Genomic DNA, 27,546 nt, shown 5'->3' with positions numbered 1-27,546 from the left:
CGCTGGTATCGGCGCCCAAAAAATGCACTCAAAAAAAATTCAAAGTGTTGATCAAAGCCCCGCCGCCGTCCCTCTCATCACTCCTCGCCGCGCCGGATACACGGTCGGCAGGCATCGCGAAGCGGTCCCCCCGCCTCGCGTCACGACCTGCACGTCACCCCGCGGCTCCATCGCGACCGTCGCGCGCACCGTCGCCACCCCGCGCTCGATCGCGAAGAAGGGAAAGAAAAAACACAAAAGATGAAGAGCGCGACGCAGCACGCGATGATCGCCTCGCGCGCCGCGCTCGCGCCCCCAATCCGCGCGGCGCGACGCGGATCTCGCGTGATCTCGCGCCGCGGGCGCGTCTCCGCGCCGCCCGTCCGCGCGGTCGTCTCCGAGCCCGCGGACGCGTCGTCTCCCTCCGCGGGGACGAAGCGCGAGGTCATTCAGCTCTTCCGTCGCCCGTTCCTGAGCGACGAGGCCGCCGCCACGCTGACGCGCAGAGCGAACGCGCTGCCCGCCATCGCGGGCGCGCTCGCGTCGATCGCGACGGAGCAGTGCTTCAACGTCGAGGTCACGTCCGCGCTGACGCCGAGAGAGCTCGAGACGCTCGTATGGCTCCTGCGCGAGACGTTCGAGCCGGACCTGTTCGCGGACGCGTCGACGCTTCGCGCCGATCGCGCCATCGAAGTTGGCCCTCGCCTCGCGTTTCAGTCGGCGTGGTCCACCAACGCCGTCGGCGTGTGCGCCAACACCGGCCTCGGGAAGGTCACGCGCCTGGAGCGCTCGCGGCGCTTCCAGTTGAACTTAACGGACGACGCGCAGGCGTTATCCGACGCGCAGAAGATGGCGTTCGCGAGCATCGTGCACGACCGCATGACGGAGTGCGTCTACGACGAGCCCTTGGCGACGTTTACCACAGACGCCAAGCCGGAGGAAGTGTACACCGTCCCCGTGCTGAGCGAAGGCCGCGCGGCGCTGGAGAAGGTGGATAAAGAGATGGGCCTCGCGTTCGACGAGGAAGACTTCGACTACTACCTCACGCTGTTCCGCGACGACATCGGGCGAGACCCGACGAACGTGGAGCTCTTCGACATGGGCCAGTCCAACTCGGAGCACTCGAGGCACTGGTTCTTCGGCGGGAACCTCATCGTCGACGGCGTGCCGCAGCCCGGCTCGCTGTTCAAGATGGTCAAAGACACGATCGCGGGCGAGCGCGGGCACAACTCCACGATCGCGTTCAAGGACAACTCGAGCGCCATCCGGGGGTACGTGAACGCGCCGCTGCGCCCGACATCCGCGGGCGCGCCGTCGCCGCTCGCGCCGCGACGGGTGGATCTGGACCTGCTCCTCACCGCGGAGACGCACAACTTCCCGTCCGGGGTCGCGCCGTACCCGGGCGCGGAGACGGGCGCGGGCGGGCGCATGCGCGACACGCACGCGACCGGGATCGGCTCGCTGCTCACCGCGGGTACCGCGGGATACTGCGTGGGGAACCTTCGAATTCCGGATAACGTCGCCGCGCACGAGGCGGATGATTTCAAGTACCCGTCGAACCTCGCGCCGCCGCTGCAGATCCTCGTCGACGCGTCCAACGGCGCGTCGGACTACGGGAATAAGTTTGGCGAGCCGCTCATCGCGGGGTACTGCCGCTCGTTCGGGTCGCGGCTCAAGAACGGCGAGCGAAGGGAGTGGATCAAGCCCATCATGTTCAGCGGCGGTTTCGGACAGATCGACCACGCGAACTTGGAGAAGACCGAGGGCGACGTCGGGATGCTCGTCGTGAAGATCGGCGGCCCCGCGTACAGGATCGGCATGGGCGGCGGCGCGGCGTCGTCCAAGGCTGGCGGCGAGGACGAGGCGAACGCGGACCTGGACTTCAACGCGGTGCAACGCGGCGACGCGGAGATGTCAAACAAGCTCAACCGCGTCGTCAAGGCGTGCGTCGAGCTCGAGGGCGACAACCCGATCTTGAGCATCCACGACCAGGGCGCGGGCGGGAATTGCAACGTGTGCAAGGAGCTCATCTACCCCAAGGGCGGCACGCTGGACATTCGCGCGGTGAAGCTCGGGGACGCGACGCTGAGCGTGCTCGAGATTTGGGGCGCGGAGTATCAAGAAAACTCCGCGATGTTGATCGCCCCCGAGTCGCTTCCGGTGATCGAGCGCATCTGCGCGCGCGAGCGGTGCCCGTTCAGCGTCCTCGGCAGCATCGACGGCAGCGGCCGCGTGAAGCTCGTGGACCCGACCGCCCCGCCGGGGTCGCCGACGCCGGAGGACCTCGACCTCGAGAAGGTGCTCGGAGACATGCCTAAGAAGACGTACGACTTGAAGCGCGCGACGTTCGAGAACGACCCCGTGGCGCTCCCCGCCGGGAATACCGCGATGGCCGCGCTCGATCGCGTGCTTCGCCTCCCGAGCGTCTGCTCCAAGCGCTTCCTCACCACGAAGGTGGACCGCAGCGTCACCGGCCTCGTCGCGCAGCAGCAGTGCGTCGGCCCGCTGCAGATCCCCATCGCGGACGTCGCGGTCATCTCCCAGACGCATTTCGGAACCACCGGCGGCGCGACGTGCATCGGCGAGCAGCCAATCAAGGGCATGGTAAACCCCGGCGCGATGGCGCGCATGTCCCTCGGCGAGTCGCTCACGAACCTCGTCTTCGCGTGCACGTCCGGGCTGAGGGACGTCAAGTACTCCGGGAACTGGATGTACGCGGCGAAGTTGCCCGGCGACGGCGCGCACATGTTTGACGCGTGCGTCGCGTTGTGCGACGCGATGAACGACCTGGACGTGGCGATCGACGGCGGCAAGGACTCGCTGTCCATGGCCGCGCGCGCCGACGGCGAGGTCGTCAAGGCGCCCGGCTCGGTGGTCATGTCCGGGTACGTCACCGTGCCGGACATCACCAAGACGGTGACCCCGGATCTGAAGCTTCCGGGTTCGGGGAAGCTCTTCCTCGTGGAGTTCGCGAGCGCGGCGGGGCGGCGGCGGCTCGGCGGCTCCGCGCTCGCGCAGGCGTACGACCAGATGGGCGACGTCGCGCCGGACATGGACGACCGCGCGTACTTCAAGGCGGCGTGGGAGACGACGCAGGACCTCGTCAGGGAGCGGAAGATCAGCGCGGGGCACGACGTCAGCGACGGCGGCGTCGTCGTCGCGCTGGCGGAGATGGCGTTTCCGCGCCCCGACGTCGGCGTCAACGCGACGCTGCCGCGCGGGTCCGGAGACGACGACTCCGACGACTCCGACCTCGCCGCGATGTTCGCGGAGGAGCTCGCGATTATCCTCGAGATCGCGCCCGACAACGTGGACCACGTCGCGAAGGCGTACGCCGCCGCGGGGGTGACGTGCCGCGCGATCGGCGACGTGACGGACGACGGGATGGTCTCCGTCGCCGTCGCCGACGGCGGCGAGGCGGTCGTCGCGGGCGCGGTCGCGGACTTCCGCGACGCGTGGGAGCACACGAGCTTCCTTCTCGAGCGCATGCAATCCTCCGAGGCCACGGTCGCGGCGGAGCAGGGTGGGCTGAGAGAGCGGAAGGTGCCGAAGTGGCGTCTCACGTACCAGCCGGAGAAGACCCCCGACGAGATTCTCGCTAAACCCGCGGATGAGAAGGTCAAGGTGGCCATCTTGCGCGAGGAGGGCAGCAACGGCGACCGCGAGATGGCGGCGGCGATCTACACCGCGGGGATGTGCCCGTGGGACGTCACGATGTCGGACCTCCTCGACGGGAAGGTGAAGCTCGAGGACTTCCAGGGGATCGTCTTCGTCGGCGGCTTCTCCTACGCCGACGTCCTCGACAGCGCCAAGGGCTGGGCCGGGAGCATCCGCTTTAACGACGCTCTGTGGGAGCAGTTCCAGGCGTTCTACGACCGCGAGGACACGTTCTCGCTGGGCGTGTGCAACGGCTGCCAGCTCATGGCGCTGCTCGGGTTCGTCCCCGCGGAGGGCGGGTTGGGACAGACGTCGGACGAGAAGCAACCGCGTTTCATTCACAACGACAGCGGAAGGTTCGAATCGCGTTGGGTCACCGTCGGCGTGGACGCCGACACCCCCGCGGTGATGCTCGACGGCATGCAAGGCTCGAAGATCGGCATCTGGATCGCGCACGGGGAGGGGAAGGTCAAGTTCCCGGACGCCTCGCGCGTGGACGACATCGTCGCCGGAGGGCAGGCGCCGATTCGCTACGTCGACGCCGACGGAGAGGCGACGACGCGGTATCCGCTCAATCCCAACGGCAGCGAGCGCGGGATCGCGGGTCTGTGCTCGAAGGACGGGCGACACCTCGCGATGATGCCGCACCCCGAGCGCGCGTTCCTCGGGTGGCAGATGCCGTGGGCGCCGGAAGACGCGGGGATAGACGCCAACGGGCCGGGGCCGTGGTTGAGGATGTTCCAAAACGCCCGGACGTGGGCGGAGAAGAACAAGGCGAAGTAAAACGAGAAGCTCGAACGTCGCCGTCCGTCGTCGACCGGCTCCTGTTCTGTTTAGGGTACGACTGAACTGACTTTTGCAACGAGGATGACATCATTATTTTTTAAAACTAAGAAGCGTGCGATTCGATCGATCGACGCTCCGCGCTCATCGAACCCGCGGCAACGCGTTGGAGAAGGTGACTTTTTGGCCGCCGCCTCCGGATCCGTTTCCGCCACCGCCGCCGCCGCTCCCGCTCCCGCTCCCGCCGCCGAGCTCCCTCTCCACGGCTTCGGCCCAGCTGAACCCCGTGACCTCCCGCCCGTCCCCTCCGCCTTCGCGTCTTCGCTGCTCCGCGAGCTCGATCGCGGCGTCGACGTTCGACATCGCGCGCGCGACGATCTCGTCCCGGGAGAGCCCCTCGAAATTCGGCAACGCATTGGCGAATCGAACGCCGTCGCCGCCGCCGCCGCCGCCGCGCGCGCGCGCCCCGGCGTCGCCGCCCTCGTCCACGGCGCCGTACGACGCGCCGATTCTCCCGCTGGACAGCAACCCGACCCCCGGGACGTGCCGCGCGGCGTCCACGCGCGGCCCGCGCGGGCTCATCGCGGCGCCGTCGTCGTTTTCGTTTTCGTCGTCGGAGGACGAGCCGCCGAAATACGGGACGCGCGGCGCGCGGCCCTGCGTGGGTGAAGCGATCGGTCAGTCGAACGTCTTACCGGTCAAACGTTGAAAGGGAAGCGCGGGTGAAGAGTGGCGACGAGAAAAGTCCTCAAGGAACGGCGTGCACCACGCGAACGGGGTCGTACGGGAAGCAGTCTCACCTCCGCGAGCGCCCTACGGTCCTCGTCCGAGGTGTCCCCGCCGTCGAGCGCGGCGACGGACGTGTGCGCGCTCGCGCCGGGGTGCCCGCCGATCCACCCGAAGCCGCTCTGCGCCGCCTCGGAGGACGTCGCGCTCGCCAGGGACCTCGCGCTCGCCGGGCGCGCGGCGGCGGGCGCGGCCGTCGCGGTCGCGGTCGCCGTGGCTTCCTCGGCGCGGCGGCGCGTCGTCCGCGCCGCGGCTTCGAGAAACACGCGCTCGTCGACGACGGCGTGACCGTCGAGGTCGTCGTCGGCCCCGCCCCACTTCGCCGCGTTGACGCGTTTCACGAACCCGCCGCCCGCGGCTTGGCGCGCGCGCTCCATCGTCGCCTCCATCCACGCGCGTTCGCGCGCCTCCGCCGCCGCGTCGGCGCTGCCCGCGCTCGGCGACGAACGCGCGCCGCCGCCGCCGCCGCCGAAGAGATCGCCGTCGTCGTTCGTCTCCGATGACGCGTTGGACGCGGCGCGGCCGACGGACGCGGCGGCGGACGCGGCGGCGCGCGCGAGCGAGGATTTGATCCCCTTCGCGGCGCCGCTCGGCGGCGGCGGCGACAGCGACGTCGCGTCGTCGGAATACTTCTTCTTCTTCTTCTTGCCTCCGTCGCCGTCGTCGGCGGCGAGCGGCGGGAACTCCGGCCCGGGGGAGCTCCCCGCCGCCTCCGCCTCGTCGTCGTGCAGTCGCTGGTACGGACGGTGCGGCTCTTCGCTCTCGCTGCCGTCGTCTCGCGACGTCTTCTGCTTCTTGGGCGCGGCTTCCTTCGCCGCCGCCGCCTTCTTTTCCTTTTTCGACGGCTGCTGCGGCGGCGGGACAACCTTCGCGACGTTCTTCCCGCGCCCTCTCCTCCCGGGCTTCGCCTTCTCCGGCTCCTTGGCCTTCTCCAGAACATCCTCCTCCTCCTCCTCCGCGGCGGCGGCGACGGCGGCGGCGGCGGATTTCTTCGGGGACTTCACCGCGGGCGTCTTGTTCGCGGCGCCGTACCCCCCCCTCGTCGTCGCCTTTCCAATCAACGGCGCCGCCGTGCCCGTCTTCGACGCCGTCTTCGCGGCGCGCTCGACGCCGCTCGGCGCGGTCAAACCCACGGGCGTGACGGTCTCGCTGATCGCCTCGTCGCGACCGTCGTCGTCGTCGTCGTCGTCGTCTCCGAGGTCGACGACGGACCGACGAAGGTGCATCGCGGCTTCGAGCTCCGGGTTGGAGCGTTCGCGTTTGAACCCGCCGCCGCCCGCGACGACGACGGGTTCGGGCGTGCGATGAAGGCTCGGCGGCAGCGGGCTCAGCGCCGGCGCTGGCGTCGACCCCGACCCCGACCCCGACCCCGCGCCTTCGCCCGGGATGAACGACAACCCCGCGCGTTCGAACGCGGCTTGCATCTCCAGCATGCGCCACTCCATCTCGTTCTTCGATCGCATGACGCCCTCGTTGACCGCCCTCCACTTGTTCAGCTCCTTCGCGTTGTCTCGCACCGTGCCCTCCGCGAGTTGCAGTTCCTCGCGCGCGCGGCGGTGCTCCATCCGCAGCACGCCGAGCTCCTCGCGCGCCGCCGCCATCGCGTCCGTCGCCGCCTTGGCCGCGTGCGCGCTCTCCGAGGCGCGGTCGACGGCGTCTCGAAGTTCGCTCTCGGACTGCCGCAACGCCGCTGCGGCGTCGCTCTCCGCGTTCATCGCCTCCGCGGCTTTCATCGCGAGCGCGTCGTTCTCTTTCAGCGTCTCTTCGAGCTTCGTCCGCGTCATCTCGAGCGTCTTCGTCCACTCTTCGACGCGCTGTTCCGACGCGCCCGTCGCCGCCTCGAGCGCGGCTTCCGCGTCCTCCGCCCTCTTCATCGCGTTTTGCACCACCCGCTCGACATCCTTCCTCGCGCGGTCGAACCACACGCCGCGCTTATCCTCCACCTCCCCGCGCATCCCCGCGGTCTCCTCCCTGAGCGTCTTCAGTTCCGTCTCGGACTCGCGCATTCGCGTCAGAAACACCATGTTATCCGCGGTGAGCTTCGCCACCGCCTCCTTGTGCCGCGCGTTGGCGTCGCGCATCGCCTCGAACGCGGCGGAGTGCTTCCGTCCCTCCGCAGCCTCCACCTTCCACCGCGCGAGCTCGCGCGCGTTCGTCGCCTCGAGATCCACGCGCTGCGTGAGCTGCTTGACGTGGTTGTTCGCTTGGTCCAGCGCGGCTTTCGTCTCCGCGAGCTCGGAGGACACGTCGGTTTTTTCCTTGGCGCTTTTTCGAAGCGCTCGCGTCGTCTCCTCGGCGTATCCGGCGACGCTCGCGAGCTGCTTCGTGACGTCGGCGTACCCGCCCTCGCTTCGCGCGAGCGCGTCCGCGAGCGCGTCGCCGTGCCTGCGGAGTTCGTTGAACCCGGCGAAGAGGTCGTTCAGCTCGTCCCTCGCGGCTTTAATTTTCACCGCCGCGCGCGACGCGATCTTTTTCCGCGTCGCGCCGCTGACGGCGGCGGCGGCGGCGTGGGACGACTTCGGGTCCTGCGCGTGGTCGAGGGAAGACAACACGTGTCAGTTATGCGAGCGCGTGATTGGTTCACACACTTCCCACGTGTCAAAACAAACGTGCGGTTCGCGGCGCGCGAAAGAGAAGAACGCCTCGACGAACGACGAACGACGACGCGGGCGCGCGGGGAGCGATTTTGTTCTCTTCTCACCGCGCCGCCGCCGATGCCGCCGGCGCCGAATCCTGGCGTCCCCGCCGCGACGTTCGGCCCGTCGTGCAACACCGCGAACGCCGCCTCGTCCAGCGCGTCGTGCGCGGTTCGCATCGCGCGCGCGGTGCGGTCCCACAGGACGTTGGCGGCGCGCGCGTCGGAGGCGATCGTCGCCGGAGACGGCGCGCGACGACCGTCCGCGTTGTTTTTCGCCGGGGAACGCGTCACCGGGTGGCGCGTCACCGTGGCGACGGGGGCGGACGGCTTCGTCGGCGACCGCGGGGGGAGCGCCGGCTTCGTCTTCGTCTTCGTCGTCGTCGTCGTCGTCTTCGCGGGGGACGACGCCGCCGCGGCGGGCGCGGACGGCCGCTTCGATTGGGTTTGATGCGTCGACGACGCGGCGCTCTCCTTCGGGGGCGCGCCAGTTCGCGGGAGGCGCGTCCGCGCGGCGAGGTCCCTCTTGTTCGCCTCGATCCGCGCCGCTCTCGCGCGCTTCTCTTCCTCGTGCGCGGTCTGCGCGGCGGCCGCGGCGGCCTCCGCGGCGGCGAACCCGCCGGGGCGGGACGCGCGCACCGGGCTCGTCAGCGCGGACGGGCGCGCGGACGCGACGGACGACGACGACGTCGCCCCCGCGCGCGATGATTCTTTCTCGCGCCGCGCGCGCGGCGGCGACTTCGGCGGCGCGGGCGGCTGAGACTCGAGGTCGCTGACCCACGCCGCCATCGTCTTCTTAGGCGAGCGTTTCGACGGCATCGCGTGGCGTGCGTCGACGGGCGCGTCGCTCTGAGACGGGCTCTGAGACGGCGTCGGATCTCTCTCGTCGCGTCCGATGGAACTGCTGCGTCCGCGGTCGTCGTTCAAACGGTCGTCTCGTCCAGTGTTTCAGCTGTCGTCGCCACGCCGCGCGCTCGAGAGCTCTCGCGCGCGGGGCACGGCCGCGGCGATGAGCTACCGCTCGAGGGAGCTCGAGCAGCTGCGGCAGGAGCTGCGGCGGGAGCTGCGGGCGTACGAGGACGAGGCGCGTCGATCGGCGGACGTCGCGCGACGTCGCGCGCGTCGTCATTCTCCTCCAATCGATGCCTCCAATGAAGTCTTCCTTCGCTCGCTCCGCGTCTCATCCTCCTCCTCCTCCTCCTCGTCCCTCGCGCTCCCCCCGCAGGATGACGACGTCGCGATCACGCCGCCGCCCGCGCGGCGCCCCGCGTCGTCCGCGCGAAGGACCGGACGCGCGGCGTCGAAGGCGCCGTCCTCCGCGCGGCGCCCGAGCACCGCGGGCGGCGCGTCGTCGCGCGGTGGTCGACCCGCGCATCATCAACATCAACATCAGCGCGCGACGACGACGACGACGACGCCGCTCACCGACAGGGAAGTCCGCGCGCGGATGATGGAGGCGCACCTCGCGTCGAGGACGCCGCGGCGGCGCGGAGGGAACGCGGGCGCGGTGGGAGGAAGATGGCCGAGCACCGCGGCGGCGGGGGGGGGGGCGCCCGCGCGTCTCACGCCCGAGCGCCGTCGAGCGACGACGCATCGCGACCGGTACGCGCACCTCGCCGCGCTGTCGCGCGAGTCGCCGCCCGCGAGGAAGCCGCCGACCGCGGAGTACGACCTGAACGGGCGCAGAGTCGACCGCGGCGGCGGCGACGGCGGCGCGAGGCTGCGAGCGACGCCGCGATCGACGCCGCGAGCGACGCCGCGAGGACGCGGATGGACGCCGACGACGCCGCGGACGGGGGCGGGGTTCGGGGGGTTCGGCGTCCGCGACGACGACGACGAAGACGACTTTTACGACGACGATTTCGGCCGGGGCGATCGTCGCCGCCGATCGACGACGACGGCGGCGACGCCGTCCACCGCGCGACGACGGTTCGAGTACGATCGCGCGATGCGCGGCGCGGTCGCGAGCACGCCCGGACGCGGCGGGTACGGGTACGGAGCTTCCGCGCGGCGACGGCAGCCGCCGCCGGCGACGCCGCGCGCGGAGTACGACCTCCACGGACGCCGCGTCGGCGGACCGCCGCCGGCGACCGCGAGGAAGAACAAGAAGCACGTCGTCGACGACGACGAGACGCCGCCGCGGAGGACCGGGAGTTCCGCCGCGCGACGGCCGGCGACGGCGCGCCCCGCGTTCGACGCGCGGTCCGGTGGCGGCGGCCGGCGGTGTCTGACGGCGCGCGCCGCGAAGCCGAGGCCCGCGTTCGACTCCGGGCCGGGCGGGCTCGGCGTGGACCAGAGGGACTCGCCGCGGACGCGACGCGCGCGAACGTCGGTCTCCGCGCGCGGGGACGCGTCGCATCGGTCGCGAGGGGCGTTCAGGGAGGAGGAGGAGGAGGAGGGCGGGGCGGTGGAGCGACGCGAACGGCCGGGGACGGCGGCGGCGGGTGCGGCGGCGGCGGGGGGCGCTCGGAGCGCGCGGTCGACGACGTCGACGGTCTCGACGAGGAGTCAAAAGAGCGCTCGCGGCGCGGGGAAGAGAGCGGGCGCGGACGAGCCGCCGCCGCCGCGAAGGAGGCCGTTCTCGGCTCGCGCGAAGAAGGTTGAGGAGGAGGAGGAGGAGGGGGAGGAACCTCTGGAGAAGCCGCGAGGCGCGAGACTTCGCATGCCGTCCACGAGCGGACGCATCCCGTCCGGGCGCATCGGCGACGTGGGGTACGCCGCCCCGTACGCCGCGCCCGCGCCCGGGCCGTACGCCGCGGCCGCGGCCGCGTACCAAGCGTCGTCGCGGCGCGACGTCGACGTGCCGCCGCCGACGTCCGCAGGCGCGTTTTTTACCTCTGGGTACCGGAGTCACCCGCCGAGCGCGGCGTCCTCGCCCGCGACGCGCCAGCCGCAGTACCACCATGAGCAGCAGCAGCACGCGTATCACCACAGCGCGTACTACGGCTCGAACGCGGCGACGCCGTCGAGCGTCGGAGGGTACTACGGCCACGACCAATACCACCACGGCGGCGGCGGCGGCGGCGGGACGGACACGTTCCAGGAGGCGTTGGCGAGGGCGTCCGCGCTCGCGTACGCGCCGTCGCCGTCGCAAGCGGCGTACGGGTACGGCGCGTATCCTCAATCTCATCCGCAACAGCAGCAGCAGCAGCAGCAGCAGTCGTACGCCGCCGCGGAGTACGGGCAACAGCACGGGCAACAGTGGCAGTATCCGGCGCCGCAGACGCAGCAGTACGGATACGGTCACGGGCCGGACCAGCACGGATACGGATACGGATCTTACGCGGCTCCGCCAGCCCCGGCGCCGACGCCGCAGCACGGCGGGTACCACGGCGGCGGCGTCGGATCCGCGCACGCGACCCCGAGCGCGTCTCCGGTCGTCGGCGGCGTCGGCGGAGGCGGCGCCGCGAACTCGTTCCTGCGTTGGTCCGCCGGACGCTGACGATGAGTGGACTCGAAGGAAACGTACGAAGGTACAGTATTATTAGTCTAAAAGAATAATGAGAAAGTCTACGAGCCTCCTACCGTCTCCTCGTCCGGAAAGAACACCTTCATCGCGTTCGCGTGACACGCGTCCGCGAGGACGTCCTCGTCCACCCCCATCGCGCGCGATAACACCTCCAACACTTGCACGACGTGGCACGGCTCGCATCGGTCCTTCACCGTCGTCGTCTCGTCGAATTCGTCGAATTTTTTTTTATCCTTCGCCGTCCACGTCGTCCGCACGTGCTCGTACCCGGCGTGGCTCCTCTTGATCCCGCACCACGGCGCGTCCGTCTCGAGCATCACGCGATCGACGGGCAGCTCCCTGAGCGTCGCCAGGCTCTCCGCCGCGCGCAGGCTGCAGCCGTTGACGCCGATGAACACCCCGTCGATCGCGAGCAACTTTTTTAAATCGTCGACGGAGCCGTCGAACGAGTGCACCACCCCCGTCGTGAACGTCCCCTCCGCGACCGCCTCGGCGAGTATCTCGATGAAGTCGTCCGCGGCCGCGCGCATGTGCAGAAACATCGGCAGCCTCGTCGACTTCGCGAGCTCGAACTGCCGCCGGAACCAGACGCGTTGCGTCTCAGCGTCGCAAAATTGGAGGCGGTCGTAATCCAGCCCGCACTCGCCGATCGCGACGACGCGGCCGCCGCGCTCACGCGAGTTGGCGCTCGCGATCGCCGCCAGCGACGCGAGGTGCGCCTCCGCGTCGCCGGAGGCTTCGAACGCGCCGCAGCGCGTCGGGTGCACGCCCACGGTCGTGTACAGACGACGACGACGACGCCCCTGATTCAGACGCGCCGACGACGCCGACGCCGACGCCGACGACGCCGCTCCCTCGTCTGATGATTCCCCGTCGTGCGCCTCCGCGAGGTCCAGCGCGGTCGTCGCGTCCTCCAGCGTCCCCGCGGTGACGACGATCTTCTCCACGCCGACGTTCCACGCTCGGCGAAGCACCGCGGGCAGGTCCGCGTCGTGGTACCGCTTCCCGTGGTACTCCCCGGCGAACATCGCGTCCGTCAGGTTGGCGCCGATGTCGACGAACCGTCTCGTCGTCCTTCTCGTCGTCGAGGTCGGCGCGTCGTCGGCGGACATGCTGGACGCCGCGGACGACGCGCGCGCCCCGCGGGCGGTCGCGATGGACGCGGCGGTGGACGCGAGCGCGGCGCCGCGGTTTCGAAGCGGCGCGGCGACGCGAAGCGCGCGCGCGCGCAGCATCGATGAGCTTCTGCGACGCGAGCGCAGTTCGTCGTCTTCTCGGAATGAACTGAACGAACGCTGACGTGTTCCGGCGTCGCGCGTCAGTCCGCGTCGCGCGTCGGTCCACCCCGCGCCGCGGCGCGCCGACCCCGCGCGCGCGACCGCGTCGACGCCGCGTCTCGACGCCGCGGCGCCGAGGCCGCGATCCCGGCGACGACGCGGCGCGGCGACGGCGCGACGTGACCGACCCGAACCCGTATCGACAAGATGACGACGACGACGACGACGATCGCGCGCGCGCCGACCTCGGTCGCGCGCCGCCGCCGCCGCCATCGCACGGCGACCCGAACGTCCGCCGCGTCCTCCTCATCATCCTCATCATCCTCCTCCTCCGGCCCCGGCCGCGTCCCTCGCACGCCCACGGGCGCGCGCCTCCCGCTGTCCCCGTACCGCGTCCTCGGCGTCGCCCCCGACGCGACGTCGCCCGAGATCAAGCTGGCGTACCGCAAGCTCGTGCGAACGACGCACCCGGACGTGTGCGACGACGCGGACGCGGCGGCGACGTTCCGCAGGGTGAACGGCGCGTACGAGATCGTCGGCGCGGACGCGGTTCGGAGGGCGCGGTTCGACCGCGGCGACGATTGGGTCGCGATGGACGACGGGTGGCTGCCGGAGCAGCGAGGGATGGCGTTTTCGCCGCCGACTGGTTTAGCGACGAGCGACGACGAGTACGACGACGAGTACGACGACGACGGCGGCCCTTGGGAGGGAGGAGCGTACTACGCGAGTGCGTACCGACGGCGGCGAAGCGACGCCGGCGCCGGCGCGAGGGGCGCGACCGCCGCGACGGACGGCGGCGTGGAGCTCGCGGACGAGGACCGAAGGGCGAGAGGGCTGCGGCGGCTTCGGAGAATGTGGGCGACGGCGGCGTGGACCAAGTGGTGCGAGGCGTGGCTCGCCGCGCTGCCCGTGGGCGTGCCGGCCGCGGTGGCGTACTTCGTGCTGGTGGGGAGCATAGGCGCGGGGAGGCTGGGCGGCGGCGGGCCGCTGATCGGACACTAGTAGGGCGAGCGCGGCCAGGATATAATTTTAGATAATTTCAGATATAATTTTTGCTTCCGCTGCGTGTACCGCGCGCGCCTCTCCCGCGTCGTCTCACGTGAACACGACATCAGAAAACTCGCCGAGGTAGAACTCAAGACCGCATGACATCCTCGACGGCCGCATGAACTCCTCTATCAGAGCAAGGTACTCCTTTCGGTTCTCGCCGTACAGATGCGCGACGTGCCTTCCCTTTTCCCAACGTTTCGCCTTCACGGCCGCGCCCGCGCGCACGCGTTCTCTCACGAGCTCGTCCACCTTGTCCGCGACGCAGATGTCGTCCGCCTCGGAGAACAAATAAAGCTCGCGTCGCGGCGGCGCGTCGCGAACCTTCCGCCAGAACGGTTCGTACTGCAGTGGCGGCGCGTACCCGCGCGTGACGAAATTCGCCGCCGCCGCCAGCGCGCACGACAGTCGAAAGGCGCACGACGCGACGCGCGCCAGCGCGGACGGCATGCCCATCGTGAAAACCTTCGTCGCGATCTTCGTGTCCAGGTAACACGGGCACGAGTCGAAGATGAGTCCGCCGCCGAGCACATCGATCGCGTGATGCAGGTCCGCGAACTCGCCTTCATCAGACAACATCTTCTCGCTCGACATCGCGGCGTGGAAGTTACAGCCTCCGTTGCTCATGAACATCAGGTACAAGGGAAGCTCTTGATAGCCGCGCGCGTCGCGCACCTCGCGCGTCGCCGCGAGGAGCGCTCTCGCGTTCTCGATTCTCTTGCTCTCGCGCAGCGTGTACACGTCTTCCGGAGGCATGATCGTCCGCAACACGACCGCGCCGTTCGCTCGCAAAACGTCGCTGTAACGCTTCAACTGAGCATCTTTCGCCTTGTACCATCCGCACAGGACGACGAAAGACGCGTTCTGGGGGATGCTCGGGCTCTCGACCTTGAACTTATCGTCCAAGCGCGGCATTCTTCTTCGCACGGGGAGTTGTGCGGCGCGAGCTTTGTCGGCGAAAGCGCGGCCCGACCGTCGTCGGCGTTTTTTGAGTGACGTTTTTTCGGGAGGTGGGCGGGTGCGGAGCGTTTCGGGAACGCCGCGGTTTTCCTGGCTGCCTGGGCTTTGTCATTCCCGCACGCGTGAGTGATGACTCCTATGTTCCGTTAAATTAAAATTCTCTCTAATAAGACGTTCGGCGTCGCGGTGAAAGCCGTCACTCGCGAATCCCCGAGCGTCGACTCGCCGCCGCTGATCACGACGAACCACCCAGGGCAGCTTCCGCGTCGAGCTCAAACACCGACCCCATCGCGACGTCGAGCGTCTCGATCTCGACACCACTCTGAAGATGCATGAGCTCGTGGCAGCTCGTCTGATGCGTCGCGAGCAACACGCGCTCGTCCGCGCCGTGGTTCTCCACGACCCACTTTAAGAACGCTTGAAGACGCCGTCGCAACGCCGCCGCATCCGCGTTGTGCGCTCCGATTCGATTTCCATCCAAAATCGACGCGAACGCCGCGTCTATCGGGAACCGCTCGTAAAACTCCGCGGGCAGCGCCGTGACCGGCTCGTCGTTTGGCTCCGGATGCTCGTACAGGGAGTAATCGACGCGCACGAGCAGGCCCTTTCTCCTCGCGAAGGGTTCCACCGTTTGGAGGACCCTCAAGAAAGGGGACGCGTAGATTTTGGTGATGCCGAGATCGTGCAAATCATCTGACACCGTCTTCGCGGCATCCATCATCCCTTCCTCCGTGAGCGGCGTGAAGAACCTCGGATCGGTGGGATCCCTCTTCTCGTGGCGAAGGACGAAAACCTTCGGGGGACCCGTTCCGGAGCTCGTCGCCGGCGCGTCGTCCCCCGCGACTCGCATCGTGCTTTCGCCCCCCGCGACTCGCAAAATGCTTTCGCCCCCCGCGCCCTTCCCTCCGGGCCCCGAATGTCGTTTAACCCTAAACCTTGAACGCGCTCCGCTCTTGGGTGATGACCTTGGATGAGAGGCCGAAAACTGTGCAGCATGCATGCACCCTACGGGCTGGTGCTCGGGGATGAGCACCAGCTCAGCGCACGTACTTTTTGCTGTGGCCCACCGCGGGAAAGACAGAAAAAGAAAGAGATCTCGGCGTCAGTCCGTCATGGCGCGCGTCGCCGGCGCGTGCCGCGTCGCCGAGCGCGTCGGCGCGGTCGGGACGGCGCGGCGGCGCGACGACCGCGGCGCGCGCGTCGCCCGCGCGGTCGACTCGCCTCGACGCGCGCGCCGTCGGCGTCCGACGTCGTCGTCGCTCGCGGCGGCGCCCTCGCCCTCGTCGTCGTCGTCCCCGCGCGTCCTCTCCGAGACCGCCGCCGCCGACGTCGCCGCCGACGTCGACGCCCTGCGCGCGCACTACGCGCGCGAGGGCTGGGTCGTCGTCCGCGGCGTCGTGTCGCGCGCGGTCGTCGACGCGCTGCAGCTCGCGACGGACGCGCTCGAGGCGTCGGTCGCCGACGTGACGGCATCCACGACGCGATTCGGCGTCTTCTTCGAGGTGCAGTCGCGAAGCGGAAGGAAGGGCGAGCCCGCGCGTTCGCCGGGCGCGCTGAGAAAAGTGAGCTCCCCGGGGAAGCGGCACGCGGCGTTCGCGAGGCTGACGCGCGACGCGCGCGTGCTCGAGGTGGTGGAGCGCGTGTGCGGCGTCCGAGACGGAGCCAAGTGCGTCGTGCATCAGGTGAATTTTAAGGCGCGTTCTATACACCGGTCCTCATACGACCCCGTTTGCGTGGTGAACGCCGATCCTTAAGGACTTCGCCCGGCGTGTCTCTCCGCCCAGGGTCCATCGCTTTCAATCCCGACACACCTCGACGCCTTTCAACTCCATCTGACGCCTTTGAACTCCACCCCGACTTCGCTTTGTATGGAACGACCCTAAGTTGCCGCGCGGCGCGGGGACGCCGTTTCCGTTCCACCAGGACGCGTCGTTTCTGAAACCGCTCGCTCGGGAGCGTTACGAATCCTTCGGCGGCGCCAACGTCGTCGTCGCGATGGATCGATCGGACCCAGCCAACGGCGGGTTCACGGTGTTGGGGAGGACGCACGAGGGCGGGGACATGACGCGCGAGACGAGGGACTCGTACGACACATCCGGCGACGGCGAAGCGTCGGTGTTTGACGTCTCTCACCTCGCGTGCGAGACGCTCGAGCCCGGGGACGGGATCTTCTTCCACCCGCTGCTGGCGCACGGCAGCGGATCCAACGTCAGCGACCGACGGCGACGCATCGCGACGCTGTGGTACGTCGGCGGAGAGGACCGCGAGCGCGGGCGACGGCGGTGACGCATAGGTAGACTAGTCTCGACGACGATCGACGTCTTACTCGCTCGTTTACATACTGTAGAATAGAAATGGAGAGAACGAAATGAACGCGTCGTCGACACGCGCGCGCGGCGTCGTTTGCAGTTAGCTAATGTGTACGCGTCCGTCGCCCGCCGCGGGGCGCGCGCGGCGGCGACGGCGTCGAGCTCAAACGAAAGAGAGAGACGAGCGGCGGAGAGAATCGAAAAAGTGCGTTCGCGGTGGTCGCGATCGCGCGACGGTTAACAGTCGTCGCGCCGTCGCGAACGACGCCGACCGACCAACCGACCAACCGACCGACCAAACCACCTCTCCTCTACTGCACGCCGAGCCCCGCGGAGGCCCACCCGTTGAACCCCCCCTGGATCACGTACACCTTGCCGAACCCCTGCGCCGTCAGCGCCTTGGCGACTTTCGGCGCGTCGCCGCCGTTGGCGTCCAGCAGGTACACCTTCGCGGGTGAAGCGATCGGTCAGTCGAACGTCTTACCGGTCAAACGTTGAAAGGGAAGCGCGGGTGAAGAGTGACGACGGGAAACGTCCTCAAGGAACGGCGTGCACATCGCGAACGGGGTCGTATGGGAAGCAGTCCCACCTTCGTGCCGCGCTTGACCCCTTTCAGGTTGGCCACTTTCAGCGCTGTCAGGTTCGCGTCCACCGCGGAGCTGTTCTTGAAGTTCCCGCGGAGCTGCTCGCGCGGGACCTGGAGCACGCGCGACGCCGCGCGCCTAGGGAAGTCGACCTCCCCGCGCTCGACCTCGTTCTCGCGGCGGACGTCCACGACGACGACGTTCTTCTTGTTCAAGACGTCGTCGTACGCCTCGACGGGGCGAACTGAGGAACGTCGAGGGAGGGTCCGCGCGAAGCGTCAGGGTAATTGTCCATACAAGCAAACGTCGGGGTGGAGTTCAGGGGTGCGTCAGTCGTTGGAGTTGTGAGGCGTCGCGGTGTGTCGGGATTGGATTGAACGCGAGGGGTGGTGGGCGGAGAGTGACGAACGCCGGGAAGTAAAGTCCTTCAGGACCCGACGGCGCGCGCCGCGCCGACGCGGTCGCTCGGGGACAAACAAAACAGCGCGAGATGGAACGCGCCTGATCCCGCGTAGCCGCGCGCGCTGGACGCGACGACGCCCAAGAGCGCGGGCGCGATGAAGTACGCCGCGAGGACGCCCGCGCCGAGCTCCGCGAGGTCCGTCGGCGACGCGGTGGAGAGGTAGTCGCCGAACTTCTCCAACGCGGGCGCCGCCGTCGTCGTCGCGAAGTCGCCCGCGAGTTTCCCCGCGGCGCCGGCGGCGCCGGCGACGGGCTCGACGTCGATCCCTCGCGACTTGATCGCGTTCGCGGCGGAGCCGGCGACGCCGCCCGCGGCGGAGCCTGCAGTCTTGATCGCCTCGCCCGCGAGCGGCGCGACCGTGCGCTCGGCGTACTTGCCCGTCGCGTCGAGGAGCGGCGCGGCGGCGTCGACGGCTTTCTCCGCGAAGGGCTTCGCGACGGTCGCCGCCGCGGAGACTGCGTCCGCCGCCTTGCCGGCGGCGCCCGCGGCGGCGCCGAACGCGCCCTCGATCTTGTCCGCGGTCTTGTCGATGGAGTCGAAGAGCGTGAAGAGGTCCTGCGGGGTGTGAAAGGGAGGGGAGCGGGGGAGCGGCGTGAGATGACGATCGGACGATCGAGGAGGCGACAGCTGGCGATCGGGGTGCGATCTTTTCCGATCGCGGACGGGACGGCGCGCGACGGGACGGGGGGACGCGCCTCGCCGAGCTCGGACGCGTTCGCCGCGGGGGCGAGGAGTGTCGTCGTCGCGATCGCGGCCGCGGCCTTCTCGCCTGGCGGTCGGGTTGACGAAGAGGGGGGCGGAGGCGTCAGCGAACGTCGCGGCGGGCGGCGGCGTCGATTTCGCGCGGAAACGAGCGGGTGGGGGGCGGGCCTCGAAACGTCGTGTCGCGCGCACCGGTGGACAGCTCCGCGCGCGCGTCCGCGCGAACGACGGACGCCTTGGGCGCGGCCTTGGACGCGACCTTGGCGCCGCGGAGCGCGGGCTTCGCGCCGAGAACGAGGGGGACGGTGGTGAGGGCGGCCATGCTTCTTCGAGCGCGATGGATGAGTGCGGCGCGCGGATCGGTGGAGCGAGAAGATACCACCGCGTCTGCAAATCCATTCGTATCCGAGCTCGTGCGTCGAACGTCACATGTTGAAAATCTCTTCGCGCGCTCGCGGCTCACCACGATATCCATATGACGTTTTACGTACTGTACTACAGACCGAAATCTGACCGACCGACCGAATTCGCGGAACTTTCTCGGCATCCGCGAATCGGAGCTAGGCACCCGCCTCGTCACGTCGGGCGCTCCGATAGATCCGCGCGCGCGACGTCGTCGACGATGATGGCGTCCGTCGCACTCGCGCCCTCGCGCGTCGTCGCGCCCCGCGTCCGGACGTCCTCCTCCGCGATCGTGCGTCCCCGGATCGATCCTCGCGTCGTCGAAGGGTCGTCGAGCTGAAGTCGTCGCGTCGTCGTCGTCGCTCGTCATCGCATCGCTCACCCTCTCTCGTCGTCCTCCCTCCTTCCCTCCGCAGGCGCGCGCGTCCGCGGAGCCGGACGGCTCCTCCTCCGCGCCGCCGCCGCCGCCGATGAAGGTCGCCGTCACCGGCGCGGGCGGACGCACCGGCTCCATCGTCATGAAGCTCCTCGCCTCGGACGCGAGCGGCGCGTTCGCGCCTCCTCGCGGGCTCGTGCGATCGACCAAGTCGGGCGACAAGGTGCGCAACCTGTGCGACGGCGGCGACGCGAACCTGTGCGACGTCGTCGAGGGCGACATCTCGTCCGCTGACGCGCTGAGGACGCTGTGCGACGGCGTCGACGCGCTCGTGATCCTCACCAGCGCGGTGCCCAAGCCCAAGATCGGTAGCATGATCGCCGCGCTCGTGTCCAAGATTTTGCCGTGGGCGGAGAACAAACGTCCGGACTTTTACTTCCCGGAGGGCGGATCCCCGAGAGAGGTGGACTACGAGTGGCAGGTCGCGCAGATCGACGCGGCGAAGCGCGCGGGTGTGAAGAAGGTGGTCCTCGTCTCGAGCATGGGCGTGACGCAGATCGATAACTTCCTGAACACGATGGGCGGCGGCGGCGACGTCGGCGACGCCAACATCCTCCTCTGGAAGCGAAAAGCCGAGATGGCTCTGGTCGCGTCGGGGCTGGATTACTCCATCGTGCATCCCGGGGGTCTCCTGAATAAGGAAGGGGGGAAGCGCGAGCTGCTGGTGGGCGTGAACGACGAGCTCCTCGCTGGCGACCGGAGGTCCGTGCCCAGGGCGGACGTCGCGCGGTGCGTCGTCGCGTGCCTGACGTCGCCGAGCGCGAAAAATCTCTCCTTCGACCTGGCGTCTCGCGAGGAGGGCGAGGGCGGCGGCGCGACGACGGACGTCGACGCGCTTCTCGAGGCCGCGAGCGGGATGACGTACGATTACTCGCTCCCGATGAACAGCCCCGTGCCGCTGCCGTGACGCGAGACACGTCGATCGACGAATCGAACGTTTGTCGTTTGAACGCGCGCGTCGATCGCGCGCGCGACTTCGCTATAATACTTCTACATACGCGGGAGCGCCGGACGCGAGGCGCGGCGACGAACATTTCGTCGTCGCGCCGCGCCGGCCGCGCTCCGCACCGATAATACCCACCCCACCCCCCCCCGCGGCCGCGTTAGCGTCCGTCGCCTACATCATCATCCGCATCCTCGGACGGTGATGCCTCACCTCTCGCTCCTCGGGCTCCTCGGGCTTGGGCGCGGCGGGGTCGGGACTCGCCGCTTGCGCCAGCGCCTGCATCAACTCGTTCTTGTCCGCGGCGCCCTTCCCTATGCCGGCGATAAAAATCTTCGCCTTGAACTGCGCCTGCTCCATGTCCTCCTTCTTCGTCAGCTCCTCTTGCTCCTTCCCGAGCGCGATCGCGCGCTCTTCCTCGATCGTCAGCGCTTTCGGCTCCGCCGCCGTCGTCGTCTCTTGGATCTCCGAGTCTCCCGCGGGCGCGCTCGGGGAGTCGCCCGCCGACGCCGAGCCCGAGCCCGAGCCCCCCTCCCCCTCGGAGAGCTTCTTCAGCGCTTCGATCTGCGCCTTCGCCTCGCGCTGCAGCGCGTCGAGCTCCGCGTCGTCGTCGGCGTCGAGGACGATCGCGCTCGGGGTCGCGTTCGGGGTGTTGGACCCGCTGCCGTCGCCGGAGCCGGAGCCGCCCGAGTCCACGCCGAGGTTGGACTTGTTCTTGCTCGACTTGCCGTCCTTCTTCTTGAAGATGTTGAACCGTCCGCCGCCGCTCGTCTTCTTCTTCGGGACGCTGACAGCCTTCATCCGTCGAACGTTCGCCTTCTTCCGCGCGATGAACCCTCGCCACACAGCCTGGAACATCATCGCCGCGTAGTAATGCGACGAGAACAGGTCGAAGCTCTTGAACGGATCCGACTCGTCGTTCTTTTTGCCAAACTTCCACTCCTGAAGGTTCGGCTCCTTCAGGCCCTTCGGCTTCGGTCGGTCGATGCCGTCGACCCTCGCCGCGAGCGCCTGAATCGTGTCCACGAAGTGAATGCGTCCTTGGAAGTTCTTCACGTGCGTGCTCAGGAGCTTGTTCTTCAACGCCTTCTTCTGCTGCGAGAGCGGGGTAACGTCGGCGACGCCCAGCGGCCGCTTCAGCTCCTTCATGAGGTCCGGAAGCTCCGACATCGCCATGTAGTACGTGTGGCCGCGGTCAAACTTACCCCACGCGGCGGAGAACGAGGCGAGGTCTTCTTCGCTCACGGGGAGCTCTTCCTTTTGCGAGTACGACTCGAAGTTGTCCAAGATCACCGCGATGACGAGGTTGAGCATGACGAACGCGCACATCAGGATGAACAACAAAAAGAAGAAAATCGTGAGCTCCGGACTGGGCGTGCATCGGTCGACGTAATCCGTGTTCGCCGTCATCGAGCTCAGCCGCGAGTCGCCCGAGTCGTAGTACGTCCCGGCGTCGGACCCGGTGAGAATCTCGACGCACAAATCTTCGATCATGCAGTCGTGCATGATGCCGTTCCACGATTCCCCCGTGGACATTCGGAACAGCAAGAGCATCGAGTTGGGGAAGTCCTCGAAATTCGCAAAGTTGGTGATGAATTCCTGCCGTTTGATGTACCCGAACAGGTTCATGCCCATGACGGCGAAGATGAAGAAGAACAGGAACAGAACGCTCCCGACGTTTACGAGCGCCGGGAGCGAGAAGATGAGCGTCTGCAGCAACGCGCGCAGGCCCTTCGCGCGTTTGATGAGACGCAACACGCGCGCGATGCGAAACACGCGCAGCAGGGACAGATACGACGTCTTCACGTCCGACGACATGGTGATCACGAAGCCGATGATGGAGATGGCGACGACGACGAAGTCGAAGCGGTTCCATTTTTCCGTGATGTATGCCTTGAACCCCATGCCCATCACCTTCAGGCAAATCTCCAGGAAGAACACGACGGTGAAGCAAAAGTTTGTCCAAAACAATCCCTTCGAGTACTCCTCCGTCTCGTCCGCGTGGTTCATCGACATCACGACGATGTTCGCCGCGATCAAGCCCATGACGACGAGGTCAAACTTATCGTGCGTCACGATGCCGTACGCCGCATTGCGGAACCTGTTCGCCGGGATGTCGTAAAATTTCTTCGGCTTGATCCCCGCCATCATCTTCTCGACTCGCTGCCACTTCCGCTGTTCCTCCGTCACGAAAAGCGTCGCTCCGGGTTCGATGCCCTTCTTCTCGTTTTCATCCTTCATCTCGTTGAACTTATCGATCGTCACCCCGACGAATAAGTTCATCACGAAGAACGACCCGACGATGATGAAGACGACGTAAAACAGCGCCGCGGGCTCGTTGTAATTCGTCCGCGGGTGATGGTCCTCGTCCACAGCGTCCACGCTGTGATACATGATGTCCAGCCACATCTCGAGCGTCGCGATCTCGAACAACGCGAGCATGGACGCACCGATGTTATCGTACGAGTACGAGTCCGGGTTCTTCCACACCGTGTCCATGAACGTCGGCTCGCACAACGACGTGAACGTCCCGGAGGTGATCACCGCGTGCAGCGCCGTCGTCGAAGAGGCATCCGGGGCGAAGCCCACCACCCCCTTCGTCGAAATTGCCGAGGCTGGGGAGTTATACCCCCTAACGCCGTACCCGCCGCTCAGGACCGCTTTCGTGTCCGACGACGCCGTGCACGTCCACACGTGGCCGTACTTTTCTTCTCTGTTTTCCGCCGCGTTGATGTACGACGTCGCCGGCGTGGTCTCGACGCACGTCCACCCGACGCCGCTGTCGCCCGAGCTGTAAAAGTTCGCCCTCGAGTCGGAGAGGCACCCGTGCACGTGCCAGGACGCCTTGCACCATTCCCTCGTGAGCCGCGAGTCGTCGACGCCGATGAGCGCGGGAGTCACCGCGGTGTCCGTGTTTATCTCCTCGCAGCGATGCAACTTACCGATGAACAGGTTCAACCCGAGAATGCCGAAGATGAGGTAAAAGACGAGGCACACGAGCGCGACGTTCGCGATCGCGGGGACGGCTTGAAACAGCGCGGCGACGACCACCTTCATGCCCTCGTTCCTCGCGGCGACGCGCAGCGGCCGCAGCGCGCGGAACGCGCGCAGCGCTCTAATCCCCGCCGCGCTCTTCCCATCGCCAGACTTCGTCTGCGTCAAAATCAAAGAAATCAAACCGATGATGACGATGTCCAGCGCCTCGAGCCACGCCTCGAGCTGGCTCCCCGAGGTAACCTTCGGCGAGTCCACCGCGAGCAACGCCGAGGACAGCACGATGAGGAAGATGATCGCGTTCTCAAAGTACTTGTGCGTCACGACGAAATGCAGCCTCGCGTGCAGCTCGTGCGCTCTGGTCCCTTTCTTCGGGATGACCTTCTCTCGCTTCGAGCCGTACCACTCCATCGCGCTGTCCCACTTCCGCTCGAGCGACTCTTTCCACTCCCGAAACGACCGAAACCGCGAGCTCCGGCTCCGGCTCGAGCTGTTGGTCGATCCGCTGCTCGCGTCGCTGTCCACGCGTTCGAGCGGCGACCCCCCTGGGTCGCTGCGGGAGTGCAACTGCGGGTTGCGGTTCCTCTGATACAGTCGCTCTTTCTCCGCCGCCGCCTCTTCTTCTTTCCGTTTCGCGCGCGCCTCCTTCTCCGCTTCTTCTTTGTCGCCGATGCCGCTGAAGTTATCGAGCAAGATGGCGAGGAAGAGGTTCAAGACGACGTAGTTGCCAAAAATCGTCAGCGCGAGGAAGTACAAAACCGCGGCGGAGTCCGTCGACCGCATCCCGTCGTACATCACCGTGTTCCAGTTCTCTCCCGTGAGCACCTGGAAGATGGTAACGAACGCCCAGTAGAACGTGTCGAAGTTATGCCTCGGGACGTCGCACTCGCCCAGGCGCACCAAGTGTCCGTCCGCGCCGTACGACGCGCACGGCCCCTGCGCGCCGCTGGGGAACTTCACCCACGCGTTCGCCTGCGCCGCCGTGCACGCGACGTAACAGTCGTAGTAATCCGGACAGCTCTTTCCCAGCGTGATGGGGCACGTCGGCGCCGCGTCGTCGACGCCGTACGAGTCGCAAAACTGAAACTCGAACCCGAATATCTGCATGCCGAGAAGATCGAAGACGAATATGAACAACGCGAGAATGCCGGAGAGCGACGACATCGACGGGAGCGACTCCATGATCGTCTCGATGATGTTCCGAAGCTGCGGCCACGACCGCGCGAGCTTTAAGATGCGCAACAGACGCGCCGACCGCAGCACGGACAGCGACCCGCCGCTCCCCGAGCTCGCGGCGATCTCTATGATGGATATGATCACCACGGTGCCGTCGAAGACGTTGAACCGGTCCGCGACGTAGCCGCGCGGGGTTAAGCCCACAACCTTGATGAACATCTCGCCGACGAAGTAGGCGGTGAAGAGGTAGTTGATGATCTCGTACGCCGTCGTCATGTCGCCGGGCTGGCCGTAAAACTCGGACGCCATCAGGCACGTGTTCACGAGGATGATGATCATCGTCACCGTCGCGAACGCGTGCGACACCGCCAGCCGCCGGCATTTCCTCTGAAACTTTCGGTACCGCGTCGGCGGCACGATGACGATTCTCCCCTCCACCAGCTGCACGTCCTCGATCTCCGCGTCGTTCGCGTCGCACCACGCGTGCACGTTATCGAACCCGGCGGCGACCCACGGCGCGCTCGGGTCGTTCGCTCCCTCCGTGATCATCGGCATCAGCGGCATGACCTTCGCGCTGCCCGTCGCCACCGCCTGCGTTCCCGTCGTGCCGCCGTCGATGAACGCCCGGCTCATCTGATTCCCCGCGCTCGGTGACGCCCTCTTATCGCCGCCGCCGCGGCCCGGCGTGCCGCCGCCGCTCGCGCCGCCGCCTCCTCTCGCCTGTGCTACCATGTCGTCGATCTCGAGCAGCGTCGCCTTCTGGAACTCGTGCTCGCTGCTGTACTTCACCTTGAGATCCGTCGGCTCTCTCGGCGGCGGCCCCTCTCCCGCGTCCTTCCTCTTCTGCTCCGCGGCTTCCTCCGCCCTCTCCTCGCGCTCCTCGTTGTCCTCGCGCTCCGTGACGAACGCGACGTATAACACCGCGAGCGCTAAGTTCACCGCGAAGAAGCTCCCGAGCACGATGAGGATCACGAAGTAGATCCACACCCACGGGCTCACCGCCGCCTGCAGATAGTACATGACGTCCGTCCACCCCTCCAACGATATGCACTGAAAGATCGTCAGCCACGCGTACAAGATGTGATCGAAGTTCGTGATCCCAAAGTTCGGCGAGTCCTGCTCGAGGCAGTACGACCCCTCCGGGCACATGAACCCCGCGGGCGTTCCGCCGCGCTCCGGGTACGCGGAGACGCGCGGGCCGCCGCACACCAAGTCGTCGTCCACCGTCCACCGCGGCGAGCTCGGCAGCGTGCAGCCGTCGTCGCAGCCCGCGAAGACGGTCGCGTCGCCGCGCGTGCCGCACAGCGAGCACCCGGCGTTCGGGTTGTCCAGCGTCGCGCATCGGTAGTCTAGCGTCCCCGCGAACAGCTGGACGCCGACGAGGCCGAAGAGGAAAAACAGAAATCCGACGAGCACGCAGACGTCCAACAGCAACGGCATGCTCTTCAACAGCGTCACGACTAGATTGCGCATGGACGGGATGATCGTGATCGATCGCAGCGGACGCAACACCCTGACCGTGCGCAGCGCGCTGAAATTCCCCAGGTTCAACGTGCTCATCACGCCGAGTATCACGACGGCGAAATCTAATCGATTCCACGCGTCTCGAAGGTAGGAATTCTCTCCGTACACGAACCCCATCGCGACGATCTTCATCAGCATCTCCACGCCGAAGACCGCGAGGAAGACGTACTCGCCGACGTTCACGGCTTTCCTGCGAGACGACGCGGGGCGGGGGGGGGGGGAGGCGACGGACGAGGCGTCAGCGGCGGCGAAGGCGAACCAACGGGGGAAATTTGATCGATCGGTCGATCGATCGATCGATCGATCGATCGATTTTTCCGTCGACAACGCGCGGCGGAGGGTCTGGTTCGTCGAGCGCGGGTGGGAGAATTTCGCCTCGCGGGGCGATCTCCGCGGCGCGCGCGAGCGACGCACCCTCGGTCCGTCTCGTCGAAGTCCGGCGCGTTGCTGTCCATCGCGAGGAACACGCAGTTCAGCATGATCGTCAACATGATGACCCGATCGAACGACTTGCTGTACACCACGCGAATCAGCCGCCGACGAATCGGGTTTTCGAGCGTGAACACATAGCACGACTTCAACGGAAGCGTCTGGGATGGGCATCGGGCGGGACGCGCGCGGGGGGGGGGGGGGGGGGCGGGCGGCGTCAGCGAAGGTTTCTGTCGCGGCGAGGGAGAGCGCCGCGGGGGCCGCCCGGAACGCGCGCGTCGGCGGGGAGAGAGGCGGGATCGGAGAGGCGCACGGCGCGCTCGCGCGGCCGATCGACCAAGACCGCGGACGTCGCGGCTCGCGGAGTCGAACGAACGACGATTTTAATTGCACCGAGAGACCGCGCGGGCGAGCGGCGCGCGCGCACCTTTATGATCTTGCTGATGCTCCGCGACTGCGCCGTCTCCTCCACCTCGGGAACGACCTTGTTCCCGTGCGCCTCGTCCGGACCGTCCGCGGCGCCGAGGTTACTCCGCGAGCTCTGCCGGCTCACCCTCCTGGACCCGGCCGGAGACGATCCTTCCTCGGCCGGAGTCTCGTGTCCGCTCCCGGGGGAGTGCCCCCCGATCGACGCCGTCCGCCGGATCGGCATGACGCTCGGTGGAGCTCGCCGCCCGAGCGTTCAGAATCGAGCCGCCGCCGATGCGATGCGCTCGGTTCGTTACCGCCTGCCGGGCTCGCGCCCCCGCGGCGCGATGTGTGGTCGCTCGCCGGGTGATGGATGACCCAGGGCAGAAGCCAAATTCGGTTATTTTCGAGTCAACCATTCAACTCTGACTAAAAAGACATACAAAAGTACACACGCGTGCGGTACCGTACGAATACGCGCGGCCACGTCTAATTATTCGTGTTCGACATCGCTATTAGCTAGTCTCTAGTTTCTACCCCTGCCGCCGCCGCCGCCGCCGCCTCCCGCGGCGGGCGCGTCATC

At 67.6% G+C, this 27,546-nt stretch overlaps 11 protein-coding genes across 11 annotated transcripts; 5 read left to right on the top strand and 6 right to left on the bottom strand.

Annotated features, from left to right (window-relative positions):
• Window positions 1-264: 264 nt before the first annotated feature.
• MICPUCDRAFT_21029 (uncharacterized protein) lies at window positions 265-4,419 on the top strand (the record flags this gene model as incomplete). The annotated part of the gene is made up of 1 exon (XM_003062168.1): window positions 265-4,419. One exon carries the CDS (start codon window positions 265-267, stop codon window positions 4,417-4,419), a length of 4,155 nt encoding a protein of 1,384 aa, XP_003062214.1.
• Window positions 4,420-4,499: 80 nt separating this feature from the next.
• On the bottom strand, window positions 4,500-8,659 carry MICPUCDRAFT_48449 (uncharacterized protein; the record flags this gene model as incomplete). The annotated part of the gene is made up of 2 exons (XM_003061966.1): window positions 4,500-7,730; window positions 7,907-8,659. 2 exons carry the CDS (start codon window positions 8,657-8,659, stop codon window positions 5,118-5,120), a joined length of 3,366 nt encoding a protein of 1,121 aa, XP_003062012.1. The 3' UTR covers window positions 4,500-5,117.
• Window positions 8,660-8,735: 76 nt separating this feature from the next.
• MICPUCDRAFT_51814 (uncharacterized protein) lies at window positions 8,736-11,282 on the top strand (the record flags this gene model as incomplete). Its single annotated transcript, XM_003062167.1, has 1 exon — window positions 8,736-11,282. One exon carries the CDS (start codon window positions 8,736-8,738, stop codon window positions 11,280-11,282), a length of 2,547 nt encoding a protein of 848 aa, XP_003062213.1.
• An 86-nt stretch (window positions 11,283-11,368) lies between these two features.
• On the bottom strand, window positions 11,369-12,373 carry MICPUCDRAFT_10952 (uncharacterized protein; the record flags this gene model as incomplete). Its single annotated transcript, XM_003061965.1, has 1 exon — window positions 11,369-12,373. A coding segment is annotated over one exon (1,005 nt), but the record flags the coding sequence as incomplete, so codon positions are not given.
• A 420-nt stretch (window positions 12,374-12,793) lies between these two features.
• On the top strand, window positions 12,794-13,588 carry MICPUCDRAFT_41979 (uncharacterized protein; the record flags this gene model as incomplete). The annotated part of the gene is made up of 1 exon (XM_003062166.1): window positions 12,794-13,588. One exon carries the CDS (start codon window positions 12,794-12,796, stop codon window positions 13,586-13,588), a length of 795 nt encoding a protein of 264 aa, XP_003062212.1.
• A 93-nt stretch (window positions 13,589-13,681) lies between these two features.
• MICPUCDRAFT_41978 (uncharacterized protein) lies at window positions 13,682-14,548 on the bottom strand (the record flags this gene model as incomplete). The annotated part of the gene is made up of 1 exon (XM_003061964.1): window positions 13,682-14,548. One exon carries the CDS (start codon window positions 14,546-14,548, stop codon window positions 13,682-13,684), a length of 867 nt encoding a protein of 288 aa, XP_003062010.1.
• Window positions 14,549-14,828: 280 nt separating this feature from the next.
• Window positions 14,829-15,443, bottom strand: MICPUCDRAFT_41977 (uncharacterized protein; the record flags this gene model as incomplete). The annotated part of the gene is made up of 1 exon (XM_003061963.1): window positions 14,829-15,443. The coding sequence occupies one exon, from the start codon at window positions 15,441-15,443 to the stop codon at window positions 14,829-14,831; it is 615 nt and encodes a 204-aa protein (XP_003062009.1).
• A 262-nt stretch (window positions 15,444-15,705) lies between these two features.
• Window positions 15,706-16,958, top strand: MICPUCDRAFT_51809 (uncharacterized protein; the record flags this gene model as incomplete). The annotated part of the gene is made up of 2 exons (XM_003062165.1): window positions 15,706-16,275; window positions 16,478-16,958. The coding sequence occupies 2 exons, from the start codon at window positions 15,706-15,708 to the stop codon at window positions 16,877-16,879; spliced, it is 972 nt and encodes a 323-aa protein (XP_003062211.1). The 3' UTR covers window positions 16,880-16,958.
• Window positions 16,892-19,126, bottom strand: MICPUCDRAFT_51808 (uncharacterized protein; the record flags this gene model as incomplete). The annotated part of the gene is made up of 4 exons (XM_003061962.1): window positions 16,892-17,348; window positions 17,492-17,730; window positions 17,964-18,504; window positions 18,881-19,126. The coding sequence occupies 4 exons, from the start codon at window positions 19,124-19,126 to the stop codon at window positions 17,214-17,216; spliced, it is 1,161 nt and encodes a 386-aa protein (XP_003062008.1). The 3' UTR covers window positions 16,892-17,213.
• Window positions 19,127-19,523: 397 nt separating this feature from the next.
• Window positions 19,524-20,396, top strand: MICPUCDRAFT_20814 (uncharacterized protein; the record flags this gene model as incomplete). The annotated part of the gene is made up of 1 exon (XM_003062164.1): window positions 19,524-20,396. The coding sequence occupies one exon, from the start codon at window positions 19,524-19,526 to the stop codon at window positions 20,394-20,396; it is 873 nt and encodes a 290-aa protein (XP_003062210.1).
• Window positions 20,397-20,606: 210 nt separating this feature from the next.
• MICPUCDRAFT_48447 (voltage-gated ion channel superfamily) lies at window positions 20,607-27,102 on the bottom strand (the record flags this gene model as incomplete). Its single annotated transcript, XM_003061961.1, has 3 exons — window positions 26,983-27,102; window positions 26,541-26,716; window positions 20,607-26,316 (listed from the first exon to the last, which is right to left on the bottom strand). The coding sequence occupies exons 2-3, from the start codon at window positions 26,615-26,617 to the stop codon at window positions 20,607-20,609; spliced, it is 5,787 nt and encodes a 1,928-aa protein (XP_003062007.1). The 5' UTR covers window positions 26,618-26,716; window positions 26,983-27,102.
• Between the last annotated feature and the right edge of the window lie 444 nt (window positions 27,103-27,546).

This window comes from Micromonas pusilla (assembly GCF_000151265.4).
Source record: "Micromonas pusilla CCMP1545 genomic scaffold MICPUCscaffold_11, whole genome shotgun sequence".
NCBI classification, from domain to species: domain Eukaryota; kingdom Viridiplantae; phylum Chlorophyta; class Mamiellophyceae; order Mamiellales; family Mamiellaceae; genus Micromonas; species Micromonas pusilla.
Note: the sequence above shows the minus strand (reverse complement) of the source record. Positions and strands in the feature narration are given on the sequence as shown.